This window comes from Echeneis naucrates, chromosome 5, assembly GCF_900963305.1.
Source record: "Echeneis naucrates chromosome 5, fEcheNa1.1, whole genome shotgun sequence".
Lineage (NCBI taxonomy): Eukaryota > Metazoa > Chordata > Actinopteri > Carangiformes > Echeneidae > Echeneis > Echeneis naucrates.
This window is the reverse complement of record NC_042515.1, coordinates 15,378,823-15,398,141: the sequence shown is the minus strand read 5'-3', so window position 1 is coordinate 15,398,141 and position 19,319 is coordinate 15,378,823. Positions and strand designations below refer to the sequence as shown.

The 19,319-nt window shown below is 42.8% G+C and overlaps 1 protein-coding gene across 6 annotated transcripts in view; it reads left to right on the top strand.

The window, feature by feature from the left end:
- The window catches only part of srgap2 (SLIT-ROBO Rho GTPase activating protein 2), a 50,663-nt gene that overhangs the window by 14,219 nt on the left and 17,125 nt on the right, over nt 1-19,319 (top strand). For 3 of the 6 annotated variants that reach the window (XM_029501268.1, XM_029501266.1, XM_029501263.1), the window contains exons 2-3: nt 13,736-13,928; nt 17,762-17,924. In XM_029501268.1, the coding sequence (XP_029357128.1) occupies nt 13,736-13,928; nt 17,762-17,924 (356 nt within the window). Of the gene's footprint in view, nt 1-299; nt 442-12,742; nt 12,883-13,735; nt 13,929-17,761; nt 17,925-19,319 lie in introns of those variants that run through there. The other 3 variants (XM_029501262.1, XM_029501264.1, XM_029501267.1) reach the window with 3 other exon arrangements.

Below are 19,319 nucleotides of genomic sequence, written 5' to 3'. Positions count from 1 at the left end.
CTGTGAAATTGAAGATATCATTTGATCCAAACTATGATCACGTCTTTGGTTGGCCTGGTAATCAGCTGGTTCGGTCTGAGACATGTTGGCATGTTCTGCTCCAGAGCACGTCAGGCCACAGTAATCAGTCTTTGGTTGACAGTGGTGGATATGGGATGCTGGTCGTGGTCGACGACATGGTGATATTTGAGCCGGATGGGGGTAGTTATGATTGCTGAGTAGTTATGTGTGAAAATGCAAAACAAAAGTGTTTGTGTGTGTGTGATTGTTTGGGGAGGAGCACAATGGCTTTGTTTAATGTGTATCAAGGTGTCCTCAGGTTGTCCTCAGGTTGACCTCAGGTGAGTTTTTCTCACCCTACAAACATGTCTACAAAGATATTCTCTCAGCACACGCTCAGGGAGCGCGTTTCGATCCGCCGCGCCACAGTTCGACCACAGAGTAAGCACTTTAGTTTTTACTTTCCAAGCGCAAGGAGGGATTTCTTAAGGCTTACTTGACTTTTTGCTTTCACTTGCTTTCACTGTGCAATCATTTAACCTGTAACACTGAGCTTTGTAAAGCCATAAAGTTTTATTTAGCCTTTGACTTGCCCGCCTCTGGGACATGAATTCATTCTGATATATCCGGACCACTCAGTGAGGGTACACCGAATCACACGCACCTGCCTTAGAGGAGGAACTACTCTCAGTATGCAAGAATGCTTCACTAGCCTTACTCACAAATGAGCAAACCAAATCAGCTCTCACTATCAGAATTACTATCAAATAGCCTGAACCAAATACAGGAACTTTTCTGGTTTTGTACAAATCCTGACATTTTAATGACTGTCACAGAATACCAAGCTGTAAAGAAGTGTAAAACAGTCTTGTTTTTCTATCTTTCTATCTTTTTCTATCTGTTGTTTTTCTTACAGTGATCAGTCACGCTACTCAGCGGAGGGGTAGTCTCTTAATTTAGTCCAATGAAGTTGAACACTGTATTCTCTATGGTGCTTCTCATCCAGTGCCAAAAATCAGAAAATATCGCATTACCAACTGATATATAGATTACATCCAGGTTTTGTATAATGTGCGGAAACATGGTGTCAAATTAGATACTTATTTCTGTTATTCGTTTCACTTGTACTTTCTGAAATGAAAGACCTGTCTGACTCATTTAATTTTCCTATTGTGTCTGAAAGCCCAAATTAAGTTGAAATAGAATGTGGGATTCAGTGAACATCAATGGAGCTATGACTTGAATCAATTGTTATCACATATGGACACAATTACACTAAACTTGTTGACCTATTGTCTCTGTGTCAAAAGTATATTAATTACCATAGATGACTGACCAGAATAAAAAGCTACACCTATCAATAAACACATCCTCCAGTAATTTCTTTTGTTTGACAACTATTCTCATTTTTCAGCAGATAAATGGGATCTTTACAGTTTAGGGCTCTTCTCAGGGTTAAGATGAAGGGTGAAGTTTGTCAATCATTTGGCTGGAGTAAAAGCTGGGTTACAGACTATAATATTCATGAAATCACATGAAAGGAAAAACATCAGCGATGATTCACAAAAACAACTGCACACTGAACTTCAGGTCCCTCCACTTTTTAAAGGTAGTGCAAATGTTCACACATTAACTATCACACCCAAATGTTTGACCGCTTTTGTACATTTCTGGGTCACACGGGTGCTGGGGTCAATCCCAGCTCACTCTGGGTGAGGGCGGGGTACGCCCTGGACAGGTCGGCTGTCCATCGCAGGGTCAACACACAGACAGACGTACAATCACACACACACACACTCAGACCTACAGACAATTAAGAGTCACCAGGTAACCCAAACATGATGTCTTTGGATGGTGGCAGGAGACCCATGCAGGCAGAGAGAACATGCAAACTCTGCATAGAAAGGCCTCAGGCTGGGAACTGAGCCCGCGACCTTCTTATTGTGGGGCGACAGCTAACCACTACACACGCCGTGCTGTCAAGATGAAGGAACCACATTTGGAAACTTCAAAAACGTCAAAATAACAGAGAGGGGGACTGAAGCTTTAGCCCTGGGTGTTATTTTACCACAGACCTAAGCAATTGAACAAATATATTAATTTACTGTAACCAAGCATTCATTGGTTATTAGATAATGCAGCCCACTTGACGTTGCAAGCATCTCATCTTGCTTTCACATGACAACAATAACATATTCGGAGGTGTAGCATTTTAATTGCAGTTTCTTTGGCTATACATTTTCCGCTATCCTTAAAGACTTCACATTCATTAAATAGTTCATCTTCTAAGATGTTGCTACTGTTTTCTTTCTCTTTCTCTGTTAAGTTTTATGTGGTCAGTTTTTTGTTTTTTTTTGTTGTTGTTGTTGAGAAATTTAGACAATATTAACTCGCCTTGGCATTCATTGAAATTAAAAACTTTGACCGTTTCTGCTTCCTCCTGCAGTTGGTCTACATCGGGAGAAAAGGGTTGTTCTGTTGTGATTTGTCAGGAACTGAATATAAAACCACCTAAAGAGAGTACAATGATGATGAAACACAGAGTGAGAGGAGCTAAAAGAGTCTTTTTCCTAGATGATTCCGCTGAGTTATTCTCATGTTGCACAACAAAATTTAGTTCCGGGGGTTTGTTGTGCAGAGGTGTTGAGTTGTCCTCCTCTCTGGGAGCCTCTTCATGCAGCTTGGTCCAGTTTGTTACTACCCCCAACCCCCACCCACCCTAATGTCTCTGCAGCACTCAGACAAATGCCTTAGTGGGTACATGAGCAGCAGGGGGTTGCAAACCAATGACTTGCTTTCCAAATGTAATCCTCAATGTGGAAAGAAAGTCATTGAATAAAATATCTAGTAGCCCTGAGATCTTAGCTGTATATACCTTGTTGTTGTTTCTCAGTGATGCTATGTTCACCGCTGCGCTACACTCTTCAGGCAGTCAGTGGCAATAAGGGTGGGGCTCTGATCTTCTCCCATTCACAGTGTAATTCTTCCTCATGTAGCCAGGCTGCGGTATCTGCAAGGGCTGTCGTAACTGACTGCTGCCTGGTTGAAATGGTGGCCATATTTCATGGACCCAACTGTCACTGCTGGGAACCCGACATCTCTGAGCTCTGCCTCTGCAGGAGTCCCTACACAGCAAGGCCCCTTCTCCATATTGTGCAAACACACACATACATGCACATTGACAGACATTAGAATGAGTTATACTTCTGGAGCAACGAGTTGGAGGGAAGGGTGAAATGGAGGCAGAACAGGGGAGAGAAGGAGGGGTTTGTGATTGTAGCTGCTGCATGATCCTGATTCAGCTTTTTCTGCTTTCACTGATGAAGGCATTAGAGCCAGATATTGTTCTCCTCAGGCTCACGCATTGTTTTATAATTATGATCTACACTTTTACCTTTTAACACAACTTTAGCTTTTAGAGCTTCGTTGTGAGACGAAAACAAGGAAAGGCAACAGATCAACACAGGAAATGTTGCATATTCTTGTTCGTGTGGCTGCTTTTCTCTGTAAGGAAGGAGGTGTAATATATTCCATCACAGGATCAGACAACAAACGCACACGCACACAAATGCTTTATTAAAGTGGGCTAGAGCTGCATGTGCCTGGCACCCCTCACCACTGCAATATCTAGTGCACATGCCTCATGACGTCTCTCCCCTGCTGTCCTGTGCTGAGTCTGGGGATGAGGTGACACAATCGGAATCAGAAATAGTTTTATTGCCAGTCGTTGATGAGGTTGTCATTTGGCTTATGACAGGTGAAGACAATGACACTATGACCTCATAGTGGATGTGATCATAGTATCTCATGTAACCGGCTGCTGTTCGGGGCCTCATCTTTTGTCTGACACAACACATTCCTCTTCTCTTTTTCCCCCGCTCAGCTTCTGTCTTCCACTGGCACTCAGATAAGGATCGGCAGACATTAGCAGATACAGCTGTTAACTCTCCATGCTGCTGCCCGCCCTCTTCTCTCAACTCTCACTGTAAACTCTATCTGCATCTCTATCATTTTCCTACTGCCATTTTCGGGATGCCACTGTCTCTTGAAATGCAGTGATAAGAGTTTGCTGTGTAAGGACATTTGTTCTACTCACGTACACATCTGGTATCGTGTATCATGTTCCCACCAGACTTTGTATCTGTGTGTATGACGGAGGTTGTCATACACAACTATTAGATGACAGAGGGAGGCTATTACACACTATGGTAGGCTTCAACGCACTAGTGTTTCACTGGGGGAGGCCTTTATGTGAATGCACTAAGACCCTCAAGGTCCACCATGAATCATTGGCACTGACTGATATAATTCTGATGAGTAAAAAAAGGAGACGAGATGAGTGATTCAGTAGTTTTCGGTATCGAAGTAGGGAGTCATTACACGCTGGCAGTTGTTCACTGGAATTATGACAAGTGTTGACCTGCTAAAAGTGAATGGGAGGAACTTTTAACCACCCGCACATGAACGTGCCCATGCATATCAATTGCTTTGAAAGTTGTCCTGGATGATTCCTATAGCACTTGATGCTAGGAGAATGTTGTCCAACAGTGTTGAGGTTGATTTAACAGGCTACACACACTGTCAGACAGACATACACTCAGCAGGCTCCTTCCCATACTTGTGTTGTGGATTATTCAAATCCCCCGACGAGCTGCTAAGCTGATTCAGGAGGGTGTTATGCACTGGCCATTTGGAAACACACACACACACACACACACACACACACACACCATCACACAACAGTTTGGCTCTGTATTGTATCATCTGATGGACCAGGATGGTATAATAATTATGTGTGCATTTCTTGTCTGATACCTATCCATACCTTCTCAGACAGATGGCCTAGACCAATACATAGTCATGAACTTAATGTGTGTGTGTGTGTGTGTGTGTGTGTGTGTGTGTGTGTGTGTGTGTGTGTGTGTGGGGGGGGGGGTCAAAGGCGGGGGAAGTTAAAGCTGCTGGAACAGACTGAGGCCCAGATGGCTGTGTCCAGCCGAGACAGGAAATAGAGGTGACACCAGGTGGATGGTACCCTTGAGGATGAACTACATACACACTGACAGACACACACACCTACAAGCCAAGATTTTAGGAACGTCTGTGTCAAATGAGGTGTCTTGATGAGTTGTAAAACAGTGTGTGATCTTATTTAGTGCTGATGCAGTGGAGAAATTGATTTAATATTAATAAGTTCAATTTCAATTCAAAGAAATTGACCCAATTAATTTAATAAAACGATATTTATCTAACTCATTATGTTAAATTATATAGATATTTCTGGGCTCCTCTGTCTGCCATGTGATTTTCTGCTTTTCTCTCTGTTTTAAATTGGTCTCATATAATAATTTACTAGAAATTTGGAGATACCTCCTTTTACAGTAGCTATGTGCACTTCTCTGCATTTTGCTGTAACTGCATTCCAGATACTTTCCCCACACAGTCCCTGCTGGGGGGGGTACTTTCCAATTGCCCAGGAACTTTGTGTGTGGGTCGTGCAGTGTTGAACTTTTCTGATTGGTCGAGTTACCGCAGCTTTTTATTTCAACTGCCATCTTTAGTCTGGATGATGGTGTTTTACGGCCACTTTGAGGAAAGAAAATATTTTTAAAACTTTTATAGTAAGGCCATTATTTTACGAGAGTAAAGTTATAATTGAATGAGGAAAAAAAATGTAATGTAATAAAAATAAAGCTGTAATTTTTTTGAGAAAGCAGTCTATTTCATGGGGAAAAGGGTATTATATTCAGTATCTGCAGCAGAAGTTTTTTTTCTACTTTTCTTCAGTTCCGAAAGAAGTAAACACAGAGTACTGGCAGCCTCTTCCATCTCTGTAGTCGAGCTGCCACACAACGAAGTCCTCATATTTATCCTGATGCTGAGGATAATATGATGCTATTGTGCCAAAAGATAAAGTTCAGAAAGTTCACTTCAGCAAACTGCTCATCTAATATCTCTCTTCTAAAATAATTCCTTAAAATTCTGACTTCTTACTGACTTCATATTGTAAATATTTTTTTCTTTTGATGTAACAACCTTACTCTCACAAATGACTTAATTCTAGAAAATGTTAACATTTTCCCTGAATGTGACCCTGTTTGTCTGCAGCTGTGTAGTCAGCATTAATGATAAAGAAAATAGAAATTGTCATCATACGGCCTGCATTTTCTTCTTACTGCGACCTACTGGCCTGGGGTTTTACTGCAGTTACTTTGATTGCTTTTTCCACACATCTCTACCTGATTAGCATTATTTCCCCAGGATTTAAGGCTGTGGTCAGAAAGCGACAAACACCGGGCCGCGAGAACCTTTTTTGGTTCTTGCAACTAAAAGATACTGGTACTTTGGTCTACTGACTGAACAGTTAATGAGTAATATTTGAGATGAACTCATACTAAGAATGATCATGATTTTTGAACCACCATCTAATCTGGAGTCCCTCCATCTATTTCCAGTTCCTGCACCTGTGTGAGGCAAAGTCCTCACCCAACGCACGCTCTGTCAGCTTCTTTTCCAGACTGTGAGGGTGTGTTGGTGAGGAGCTAGTTAACTTTTGATAAGCAGCCTATCACATTATGCATTGAGACCCCACCACCTGCTGCCATCACATGAGGGGAATGGGAGAATTTGATGGTTATTTGTTGGAGGAGTGGAATCCAACAACCAGCTCCACCTCCAGTAGCTTTGTGACCTCTGACCTTTGCTCCGAGCTCACAGAGTGAACCCTGATGAGCGCTCATATGGGTCAGACTGTGGGCCACAGATGCTTTAACACAAACACACTGTTCAGAGGAATTCCCCCCTTCCAACTTACCCCTACCCCCACGATTACTACCCTCCCTCCCTCCCTGTCAAGTCCTTTTAACTCCTCTTACTCAGCCTCCTCTGCTCACTCCCACACAATGAAGGTGCAACATGGACAAGGAGCTGTGATTTGCACACAGACAGCTACAATTATATGTAGTGTAGTGAGTGTGTGAGTGTAGTGGTATATCAGCCTGACCCAGTTATCATTTATGACTGGGGGTACCAACACATAATTATCAGGCCCATTACAAAATGTGTAGTAATTCAGTTTTTGGGCATAAAGTTAACGATCTTGAGATGTGTGGTCTATTTATTATGTATTTCAGGGTCTGAGAGGAATACTGTGATGCTTTTTCACTGATTTTAAGAGTATTGAACTTTGCAACCAAGAGACTCCATGAACTCAAAGCACCAATCAAGAAGCTTTCCAGCATGTAATTCCCCATAAAACCACAAATTCTCATTTATGGGATGACTTAAAGGTGCTGCTAGGTGTGTGTTAATTTCAGATATAACCAGAAAAGCTTGGAAACATCTGGAAATTAGGGATAAACGTATCTGTAAAATTACAATACTGACATGAGTGGTATCTATGTGCATTTTACATGGGGGCTGCTCTTTCCTTTGTCCATTTCTAATAGGGTGTTGATATAAAATATTTTCTGAGGCTCATATGTTGGCCTTTCATCTAAATGAGCTCTGTTGTCATAGCCCATTTTTCCAATCAATTATCACTGCCTGTTTTTTTGTGTGTGATAGAAGACTAAAGATCAGTAGTTGGCTTTCCCGCCTGGTTGATAATATCTCTCAACACTCTGTTCTCTGTTGAGGATTGGGGTCAAAAAGAAACATTTCAAAAGTGCTAGAAAGAGGCCAATAACTTTTTACCCCCTAAAATCCCCTGTTCCTTATTTATGCCCTGTCATAACACAGAGCTTTTAGCCGTTATTTCCCTCATATCCTCTGCTCTCTGCCTGTCTCCCCTCCTCTTTCACACTGCTGCGGTTAGGTTACTGCAGTATTTTCCATGTCTAAAAGTCACAAAGCTTTTTGAATTTCCTCCGTAAGATGACACTGCTTTTCCAATATGTTTTAGGCTCCGGATGAGAGAGGAAATGCCTATATGTTTTTTGTGTGTGTATGTGTGCGTGTTTGTTTTCAGAGGAAAGGCCCAGACCCAAGGAAAAGACGGGCTGGAATCTTCCCATTCCTGCAATAGTTTTTCTCCGACACTTACTGTACTGTAATTCTATCTTTTCCTCTACTCCCTTCCTCTTTCTTGCTTGTGTGTGTGTGTGTGTGTGTGTGAGCTCAGTGAAGCAGTATTAGACCAGCATGTCTGGAACTAATAGATTCAACCCGGCTAAAGAATCTCGTGGGGAAATACTACCTGCAACCTGAGGCTTCAGACTACTGACTCTTTCAGCTGCCTAAAAATCACATCCCCTGGCCCCACCATCCCTTTTACATGCACACCTACACACTAACACACTCACACACTGCTTTCTGCCCTTCAAACTACAAACCCCTGGCCCAGTTTCTCTCCTGAAGTCTCTCTCCTCTTTTCCTGCCCAGTTTCAGGTTCTGAGGGTTATATTGGTGAACTCCACAGCTGCCTGTTTTTCTTCAGGGCCTTTCATTTGGAGAAATGTGCAGACCCACACACACACACACACACACCTACCTCAGTCCAACCCCCCATCTTGCTGCACTCCGTACACACACACACACACACACACACACACACACACACACACACAGGCTTCCTGTAGTTGTTTTAGTATGACCCTCCCCTCCTGTGTGCTCCCTACTGGCGATGAACTGGTCTGACATGACTTCCTGTCTCTCTGTCTTCTCTTCCTGTGTGCACGGGGATGAATGGACATATTATTCAGTGTGATGCAGCGCCCACCCCCCACCACCCAATTACTCACCCTTTACACTGCTTTCTGTTCTTTATCCTTTTCTTTCTGTTTCTTTCATTCTTCGGAGGACAATAGTATGAGCTCACAGTGGTACAACTCCAAACTGTTACAGCCCCCTTCTACCCCCCCCCTCGCCCCCCACCTCCTCCAGAGCTCTGTACTGCAGTATCAGCCCCTGGAGCAACAAAGACCAGGCCTTACTGCATAAACACAGCATACATCTCTGCTCACACGCAAAAATACAAACAATAAAAGAAGAGTGGTTAAAAGGGGGCTATATTATTACTTGCTGGTGGCGTCCTGGTCAGGTGTCTTAGATTTCTTCAAACTACTTGTGTGTGCTTTTTCCATTCAATGAATACCTGATATAGGTTGGGGCTTCTTGCAGCCCATGCCTTCAAAGAAGCTTGTGTTTGAGAGATTATCCTGGTTGACTGAGGCTTTAGTCCTACTTTTGTTGCTCTGTAGATCGTTTCTATTCATCCTGATCACTTGTCATTTGCTTTGATCACTCATCATCACAAAAACATACAAAAGTGGTCAAACATTCAGGGAAAATTTGAAAAAGAGGTTAATTTCCATATTTATTCCAACCACTCAATTTCCCCTTTCTCAAATACGTTTTTTCATCTGACCATGTATGTTTCCCCTTCTGTCAAGTTTGTAGTGATGTTGCCATGTTCCCAGACTTTCACTGTAGAGTTGAGATGTGATTACAGATTTTTCTCCAAATAATATCTTCACGACATCACATATTACTCTACATACCCTCCACGCAGATACACCGTAGTCGCCCAGATAATGCAACTTATCTTCAGCTTCCTGTTCTAGACAGATTTTAGTTTGTATACCTCCACAGTGGCAGCCAGAGCATCTCATAGATGTATCTATGCATCTCAGTTTTGCCTTCATGAAACTTTGGTGACTATATCACATTTTGGTGGTGACAGATCAACATCACAGTGGTTCATCAAACACATTTTTGGACTTGTGCATGCAATACCATTTTAAAGTCTGAAGGGGTATTGTATGAATTTGACCAAATGCTTACTTGGACTCAATGATGAACTGATTACATTTTGGAAACCACAGGTTAAGGTAGTGTGACCTCTCAAAACACCTTTTTACCGTTACAGATGAATTCTGACCGCAATTATGTCAAAGATTCACGTTCCAGTTTCAGTCACTTTGTTAAGAGGTGGAGCATTTGCATGGCCTTCTCTTCCATGCAGCTGTTCCTTTTTTGTACTGATGATTTAACCAGGGGAATTTCATGGCCATCCAAACTGTCGAAGTGTTGTTTGTGGAGAATTGAGACGGAATAGGAATGTAGGCACTCAAAATGACGTCTGCCACATTGTAACTTGGGTAAATTTGTCAGCAGAGTTTTATTACTCACAGGAAACATGTTTCTCACTGTAAAAATAATACTTGTGTTGCAACAAACTTAAACTACACTTTAAATTCAGTACCTTGTCATCTTGCTCTTGGTCTTTGCCAGTTTGTAGTTCCATCACACTCCATAACCAGCCAGTTCAAGCCCTGTCTTCAACGCTCATCACATCTCATAGCAATCATTTTCCATGTCTATGTGTATGAGTGTCTGGGTGCCCCTACAAGCTCAGTCCAATAATAGAGGAGGACAGATCTGTCCTAGTTGGATAGTTGCCGTCAAAACAGCTCCAAGTGACAGTTTGGATTTGCTGTAACTCATTGCTGCGTGTGTGTGCACACGCCTGTGTATGTGTTATCCTATTGTTTTCAGGTGTAATGAGTGCTTGCAGCAGCAGTATGTGTGGCTCCTGAATCTAGGCCACCTCAGAACAGCTTCCAGGGCAACCATCACTCCTGCCAGTGCCCATGAAAACAGCCTAAAGCTGCTGCTGTCTGTTCAAAAAATAAAACAACCTAACTTTTGCTATAAAATGTAATCTTTCAGGGAAAACATGACTTATGGGTTCTACATTGTGCTTGCCAAAAATGGAATTCAAATATTATGTGACTGGTTGGATTGCATTCTGGCAGTGCCGATTTCCTTTTTTAGTTTCCTTGTGAGCTTGCATCCAGACATTTGTATGCAGCAACTTGTCTGAGTGTAGTTTGCTTTGAGGCAACCCAGACCAGCTGCCTTCAGCCTCAACTCACTGCAAAATTTACAGCAGGCCCTGAATGCGGAGTCATTCTGGTGTTGTTCCTCTGTCTCTATTCTTGCCTACCTTTCTTAGGGTCAGGACAAGCAAATAAATCAATAATAGATGATCAGGAGTGGCAGCTTTGAGACACAAAAGATTTCCTTTTTGTGTCCTCGGTCTTCAGATTTCTCCCACTTCATCCTTGTTCATTCCCTCATATGGCTCATATGATTGGATAAAATCAGGGTAAGATAAACAAACAAATGTCTTGGAAAAGAAAAGGAGCTTTCATGACAGACATGTGTAAATATGAAATAGAATAACTCAACTCTTTTTTAAACCCGCATAGTTTCCTGGTCTTGGTTAGTTACCTTGACCAGGTTCTTTCTGTAAATGATAGCAGATGTTTTTGTCCTGGACGTTACTGTACTTCCAATGAAACTTGAAGTGCATATACAGGTTTTTATGTAGAGACATGAGAGAAAGTATGTCTTGTCTACTGTTTATGAGTTGTTTTGTCTATTATTGATGTTGGGGCTGGTGGACATGTGATAAGTGGATGGACAAAGCTCGTGCAGACTGAGCCAGACAGCCCTCAGCTGTGCAGACTGAGGAGGCGGAGAGGGAAGGAGGAGGGAGGAAGGGAAAAGAGAGCGCATCGGTAAAGTAGAATCCCAGAACCAGATTACAAGACCTGCTCTCATCTGCCTGGAAAATGTGACTGAGCTGTCTGGAGGGGGTGGAGGCGTCACATTTCTGTTCACATCCCACTTCTTACTGACTCGGGGGATGATGACCATTGCAGAGGGTTGAGACGTACGGGAAGACCTGCATCCATCTTTCCTGATGGCTTCTCCCCTCTTTGGTCATTGTTCAACCTCCCTGTCTCCCAGCTAACACATTTCACCTGTCAATAACAGCATCTAGAAGGATGAAGTCTTTTTTTAATATTCTTGACAGGAATTCATTCAGTTTAGCAGCCAGTATCATGATGCATTTGCATGATGTAGTGTGCAAACCTCAGGATTAGCTTTTGGCGGTTTTTTATTTATTTATTTTTTTTAAGGAGCAGAATTACTCTACTTATGTGACTCTCGGGGATTCAGTAGTTTTGTCAGGGCATGACCTCCATGCTAAATGAATTTAACTCCCATTAAACCCAATTTCTAAACATTTAAGCCCATATGGAATGGCTGTCACTTTTTTTCTCCACATATATTTCACTCCTGTTTGCTGATTATCCCTTGCTTTCTGTCACCTTTTTCATACCCCTTGAGGATTGAAGTGTTTGTTTTCATTGTGGTTTTTGTGCGTGTTTCTCTGTTGTATCTGGTTGACTAATTACAATGCCGCCATGTCGAGGTTTTCTGCTGCAGCCTTGAGAGGCAGTATGCCATCATTGACGATGCTGTGCAGTGAGGAAATTACACACAAGCATGTACCCACAAACACAGACTACAAGACAATAACCCATGTTGTCAGAGCAAATATTCACACCAGGTCATTAGCACAGTCACTGTGTGTATACATTTATTTGGCAATAACATGAGTGTTTGCACTGCAGTGTCATAATGCCACAAAAGTGCTCTGCTCCAGCCTTTCAAATTAGCAACGACAGTCTTTGAGTGGACACAGACGCTTGTTAGTGGCACAGTGTTTAGGTCTGTGCTTATGAGAGAGCAACAGAGAAGTGGGAAATTGGGGGAGGAGCACGGTGGTCAGACACATTTAGATATCCCACTTCTCTTTGTGGTAATGACAAACTGCACTCTCAGCTGTTAAACACAAAGGCAGCGTTAACAGTTGCTGCCAGCCAGAGGCTCAGTTTCTCCCTGCCCCTGACGGTGTTTGTGTATGTATATATGTGTGTACGTGTGTGTGTGTGTGTGTGTGTGTGTGTGTGTGCGCACATGCGTGTTTGCTTGAATGAGTGTGTGTATGTGAGGGGGGCCTATACCGCACTGAAGTAAGCATGGAGGCCAAAACTGTCCGTTTTCTCTACACCCAGCGTTGTAAAGGTAAGAGATTTTGAGTAGACTGACCTGATCGATGGAGCTGCATGGGGTAGCAGTTGTGGTGTGTGTGTGTATGTTGTTTCTTAACTTTTCAAAGCGGTGCATGTGCAGCCTACTCAGCATTGGCAGGCAGCTATGAGAACATAGCATTAATCTGTCAGCTGTCAGCACTAATCCCGCTTATCACCAATGTGTGAGTGAGTTTGTGCAAGTGTGTGTGTCCTTAGATGTTTACATGTGTCCATGTGTTGCTGCTGATGCTTCGTGTCTCAGTCTATAACTGTAATGGGCAGGACTCTCCAGAGGACGCTTCTCTGGCCAGTGATTGAATATGGTTACTGGGTGTGTATTCGCGCTGAGTGCACTCTATTAATTTGAGACCAGACTGGAGAGCAGCATGGTAGAGGGAGAGAGTAAGGAGGCAGGAGGAATATAAAAAGTGATAAGATGGGATAAATGACTAGCGCACACGTGTGAATAAATATGTTGAACATACACAGCGCTGGTGGGAGGTGGATGGATTTCAGCCAAGGCTCCAGGCTGATGCGTCAGGGCTCTGCCAGGTGTTTTTACTGGAGCTGGGTCCATCCTCATCAGCTTGAAAGGGGAGACTGATTTAGATGTTAACATCTAACATGTTATTGTAGCATTTTTCTTAGTGATTGCACTACACTGTCAACACTAGTGTATGCAACTCAGATTCCCTTTCATTGCCTTTGATTTTTATTTGATTTCCTTTCGTAGTTCCTCTCGTGTGCTGAAAGCACCTGGATTGTAAGCACCATAATAAAGTAAACAAATATGTCAAACTCTGACTGTATCGTTCTCTCTCCACCCTGTTCTCTTTCCCTGGCAGAGATCCGCGCCCAGCTGGTGGAACAGCTCAAGTGCTTGGACCAACAGTGTGAGCTGAGAGTGCAGCTGCTTCAGGATCTGCAGGACTTCTTCAGGAAGAAAGCGGAGATTGAAATGGACTACAGCCGCAACCTGGAAAAGCTGGCTGAGAGGTTCCTCACAAAGACACGCAGCACGAAGGACCATCTCCTCAAGTATTACACACTTATAGGGATACTACCATGTTGGAAAGTATTGGAGATTATTACTGTGTTTGGTTCAATTTGAGATTAAAACTCACCCAATTTCCACATTTAGCCTTTTAAACTATGGAGAACAACTGGTGACTTCCTTTGCAAGAAAAGAGAAGTAGAGGTTGTCAAGAAAATGGAATAGAGTTGCAGTGTCTTGCTGTGTATGTAGGTTTGCCCCTCACTAAGGAAGCTGTCTGTCTGTCCGTTCCTCGTTTTTTTGTCTCTCACTCTGTCACAGATACACACTTCTAAGGTTTAGCACTGGGATGTAATTTAAAATGTATCTGACACCTTCATTCAGAGACTCACTAATTGGCCCAACTACAGGTTGGGAGCAGAGGAAATTTTAAACGTAGTTCACTATGACTCTGTGTATTCTCTCTTCTTCGCTCTTCAGCCTGTGGTTTCAAATTTGACCAGTCTATGTTGCACAAACAAACAACTTGAAAAAGAATAACTCAAAATAAAACAAAAAAAGTGTATCATGATCAGAAGTGTCCAACTGCTTGGCAACAACCTTATATGTGGAACTGTAATTAATGACTCATCAGTGCTATTTATCTGAAAAAGCGAGACTGCATCATAGTTGCATTAAGTTTTCATTTCTGCAGAGCTACAGGGGAGTGAATGGAGTAAATCCCTCAGATCTGAACCATTCCTCCATCCTTTCTTTCCTCTCTCTCTTAAATGCAACTGAAGACACAAGGGAAGGGAACAGAGAATAAACTTGATTTATTGTTGTTTTTAGATGGCTTATTACTGCAGAGATAACATTTCCTGACTGATGAAGAGACTTTATTTTAATTAAAGAATGAGTAGCATAGACTCTTGAGAAGGACTCTGTTCTTTCCCTTTGATTTCCTGTTAAACGAAAGCTCCCCTGCAGCCACCATTTTCCTCTTTTCTTTACTTAAGCATCTTTCACTTTTCCACAAACATTAATTTCTCTCCTGGGGGAAACACTGCTTTCTGATGCAGCCACAGACTAAAAGGAATCAATAAATGTTCTAAACTAAACCCAATACTTGCCAAGAGGACATACCCCCGAATTGCCCACACATATCAGCACACATACACTCACAGAGACGCTCACCCTCGAGCTCAGATCAATACCGAGGCAGTTGCAGAGTGTATGTTTCCCTCAGCCACACATTGGAGGGAGGGAAAGAGGGGGAGGTAGGGCAAAGGATAGAAAATTAAATATGTACTTGAGCAGTTCAGCTCTTTACATCATGATCTATCAAAAATGTCATTCAGCAATAAAAATACAAATCACACACAGACAAGGTTTCTGCTGCCATTTTTACTTCCTGAGTTTGCTCGTCTATCTCTCTCCCTTGCTTTTCTTTTCTTCTAACATCTGTGTATTCAACAGTTTCCCTGCATCTGCTCCTGCTCAGTCTGGGTGCCACGCTGGAATTTCAGCTATTTTCCGGTTATGTGTGTGTATTTTTGTGTGAATGTAGGTGTGTGTGTGTGTGTGTGTGTGTGTGTTTCTCCATAAAGCCAGGCGTTGATGGGGCTCCAAGAATTGTGGGGTGTGATGGTTGTGTGTGTGTGTGTGTGTGTGCTGATCCCTCGGAGACCCCTGGTATTCCGACTATTTGATGGACTGCATACAGCAGTGGTGGTAGTTGGTGATGGGGGGGTTACATGGTTGAACCGTATTATTGTGTGTGTGCCCTGAGGCTGACAGGCAGATTAGTCACATGGAGAAGCCCTCACAAGTTGCACGCTGATTCAAAAACCCACCCTTATGCTAAATATTAGCTCAGTTTTACTGTTAACAAGTTGCAGCCCCTTTCACAACTCTTGGCAGCTACACATTATTTCAATGTGGTTTTTGAGATTGTATGAGAACACGTGGCTGAAAAATCTTTTGTGGCTGCATTAATTAGAATCTGTCCAGTATTTTTCTTCTGCCTGTGCTTTGTATAATATTTGTGAAGCTGAAAGATGCACAAACACAATAAAAAGTTGCATATTTTTCTCAGTGCCTCCTTACCAAAGGCTGAATTGAAGACAGATTCAAATTTCTATGTGGCGAACAGTCTATCCCACATCGTACTGACTTAGTGCACATTGTGTGAGTGTTTTGCATAGCCAGACCTTTCTCTTCAAGCATCCTGTTGTTAGTCTAGTCACTAAAGCTGTGCTCGACAACAAGTGTTTCTGTACTACAGCTGTTGAACTTGGCCAGTGAAATAACTATTTGCCTCTTCAGTTTGATTCAGTTGTATGTAAACTGACAGCAGAGGTGCAGTCCGAGATGCAGTTCGACCCTGAATGTGAGTGACCATTTAGCATTTTCCCTCCAATACAAGTCAGTGGCAGCCGCAATAAGTACCTCTGAAGTCACTATGTTCCCGATGTGCACTGTGAGACCTTCAGAAGAGGCAGTGACATTTCAGTGTTTGCTTTGTGATAGCTAAGGTCACAGAGAGTTTTCACCCAGTGAGATTACCATGGTGATGCCCAGTGGAGGGCTGAGGGTGACATGTCACATGGAGGCAGGACAGTTGGGCAAATAGAGGTACTGTGGTCCTGTTTCGGTGGAAAAAAAGCATTGTGCAAATGGTGAAGAGAGACACAACGGAAAAGAAACAGACAGCAGAGAGAAGTTGCAGCAGAAACAGTTTGAAACGCACTTGTTCTCACATGACCATTATTCATATAACATGCGGTTTGTGGAATTTAAGCATTTTGGCTTTCTAACATGTGAAAGTGGAGTTTCTCTTTTTTGAAACCATTACACTGAGTTTGTCATCATTCAGCCAGTACCAGTATATCACATCACTGTCTATGACTCATATCATCAGATCCCACCCTTCAAACACACACACACACGCGCACGCACACACACACACACACACACACACACACACACATGACTCCCCCTAGACTCCACCCCCACACATTGGCCCCCAGTCAAAGACTTCTGTGTCTCTGACCTTGTGTATGCTTGGGTCAGTGCTCTACTTTTTCTGATCTGTGTGTGTGTGTGTGTGTGTGTGATTCAAATGCCTTGAGGCTCTTTGCTCTCTCGATCCAGTTAAAGCTGCTGTTAATGACACAAAGACTTTTTTCATCCACTTACACTCATTCATAATCCATTTTGCCCACTAGATCATCCATGGATCATCCATAACACATACATAATACACACACACACATTTTGCGTAACTTGCACATTGACAGTCTTGCATTTGCATCGTGACTTTATGGCTACCTGACAAAAGACAATGAAAAAATATTGTATTTCAAAATTATAAGTGAAATCATTAGAGTCCTTAATTCTTTGTCTTTGTGTCTTTTTTTTTCCGCCTCCTCTTCTCTTATTCCTCAGTGCGACAGCTGTACTTGTGGGGGAGTCTTACCTCTTCCTGCTGGGTTTTGTACCCTGGCTGAATCCCCTGTTCCCTGTTTGCGTCTGTGCGTGTGTGTGTGTGTGTGTGTGTGTGTGTGTGTGTGTGTGTGTGTGTGTGTGTGTGTGTGTGTGTGTGTGTGTGTGTGTGTGTGTGTGTGTGTGTGTGTGTGCGTGCGTGTGCGTGCGTGTGTGAGTGTGAGTGAAAGAGAGCGGCTCTTTTGAACATAAATTTGTCAGGGCATTCTTTAGTGTGTTGAATAATGTTTTTTTGTGTAGCGTTCTTGTGATGAAAGTAGTCTGTTTGTGTGCATTTATCAGCAGCATGAGCTGGGAACTTCAGAGGATAAAAGAGACCTTGTCTAAACATTTGCTTGGAGCTCCTTGGATACATCATAAGTGTCTCTCTGTCTCTGTGTATGTTTTAAAGGAAAGAGCAGAGCATTCTGTCACCAGTGAACTGCTGGAATCTGCTGCTGCTGCAGGTGAAGAGGGAGAGCCGCGACCACGCCACTCTGTCCGACCTCTACCTCAACAACATCATCCCTCGCTTTGCACAGATCAGCGAGGACTCAGGACGCCTCTTCAAGAAGGTGAGTACACACACAGACACAGAGGGACTTCACTTGTATTATTATTAATAACAATAATACATTTTATATATCCTCCTAAGACCCAGCAATTCATTTCTGTACCTTTCTGGACCCTCAAGGAAATCTTACAAAACGTGACAATAAAATCAAACTATAGATAAAATACAATAAATTGGCAATTACAAATACAAATACAAAAAGCTGTAAAATAAACAAGCAGAGGCATAAACTGATGAAAGGGAGTAGGCTTGTCTGAAAAGGTGTGGTTTGAGGTGGGATTTGAAGGTGGTGAGAGAGGTGGAGTGATGCATGTCCTGAGGCAGAGTTCCAGAGGTGGGGGGCCGAGTGGACCTGAGCGCATGGGAGGGTATTTTTGACTGAAGGAGCTCAATAAGGTACTGAGGGGTGAGGTTGTTGATGGCCTTGAAGGTGAGATGCAGAATCTTATAAACAATACAGTATATGGAGGTGCTGCAGGACAGATGCATTGTGGCTAGGAGAGAGGTTTCTGGTGATGATGGGGGTGGAGGAATTTTGAACCAGTTGAATTTTATGGATAGCTTTTTCAGGTAATCCAATGAGAAAGCAGTTACAGTAGTCTAGACAGGATATGACAAGGTTGTAGACCAGAATGGCAGAACTATTGGGGGAGAGAGACAGACACAGCTGAGGGATATATGCTAACAGAGTGAAATTATTGAGTACTTAAGTGGATGACCCACAGACTCTTACCATGGGGGGAGGGGGAAACTGGGGAGTTGTCAATGAATATAGTAAAGTTGTTTGTCTTGGAAATGGTGGATTTGGTGCCTATGAGAAGAACTTTGGTTTTATCACCGTTCAGTTTAAGGACGTTGTTGGAGGACCAGGATCTGATATCCTGAAGGCACTCGGAGATGCAGGTGGGTTCGGGGGACAGATAGAGCGAGGTGTCATCTGTGTAGCAGTGAAATTGGATGTTGTGTTTTCAGAAAATATGACCAAGAGGCAGGAGGTAGATGATAGAGGAATAAACAATGGCAGTTATTAGAGGGGTCAGAGAATGAATGGAAGATTTAACCAGAGTAGTCGGGAGAGGATCAGAGGAGCTGGTAAGGAATTTATGGATGAGCTTTTAGGGATTCTTGATACGCATTTTTTCCCTGTCCACTTTTCTGTGGTGTATCTGTATTCTTGCTTGGCTGTTTTATTGGCCAACAGAAAGTTAGCCGAACCTCAGGGCAGGTCAGTTTAGGACAGCTGTTCATACAGTAACCTTGTCTCCTCAGATGTCTGCCTTGCTTGACTTTGGGAAGAAAATGGTGTGAGAGGAAATGTGAAGGATCACCATAAAAAAAAAAAAAGATAGAGAGCGTTTGAGTAGAAAGAGAGATGCTCAGGAGATGTGAAGAAAGT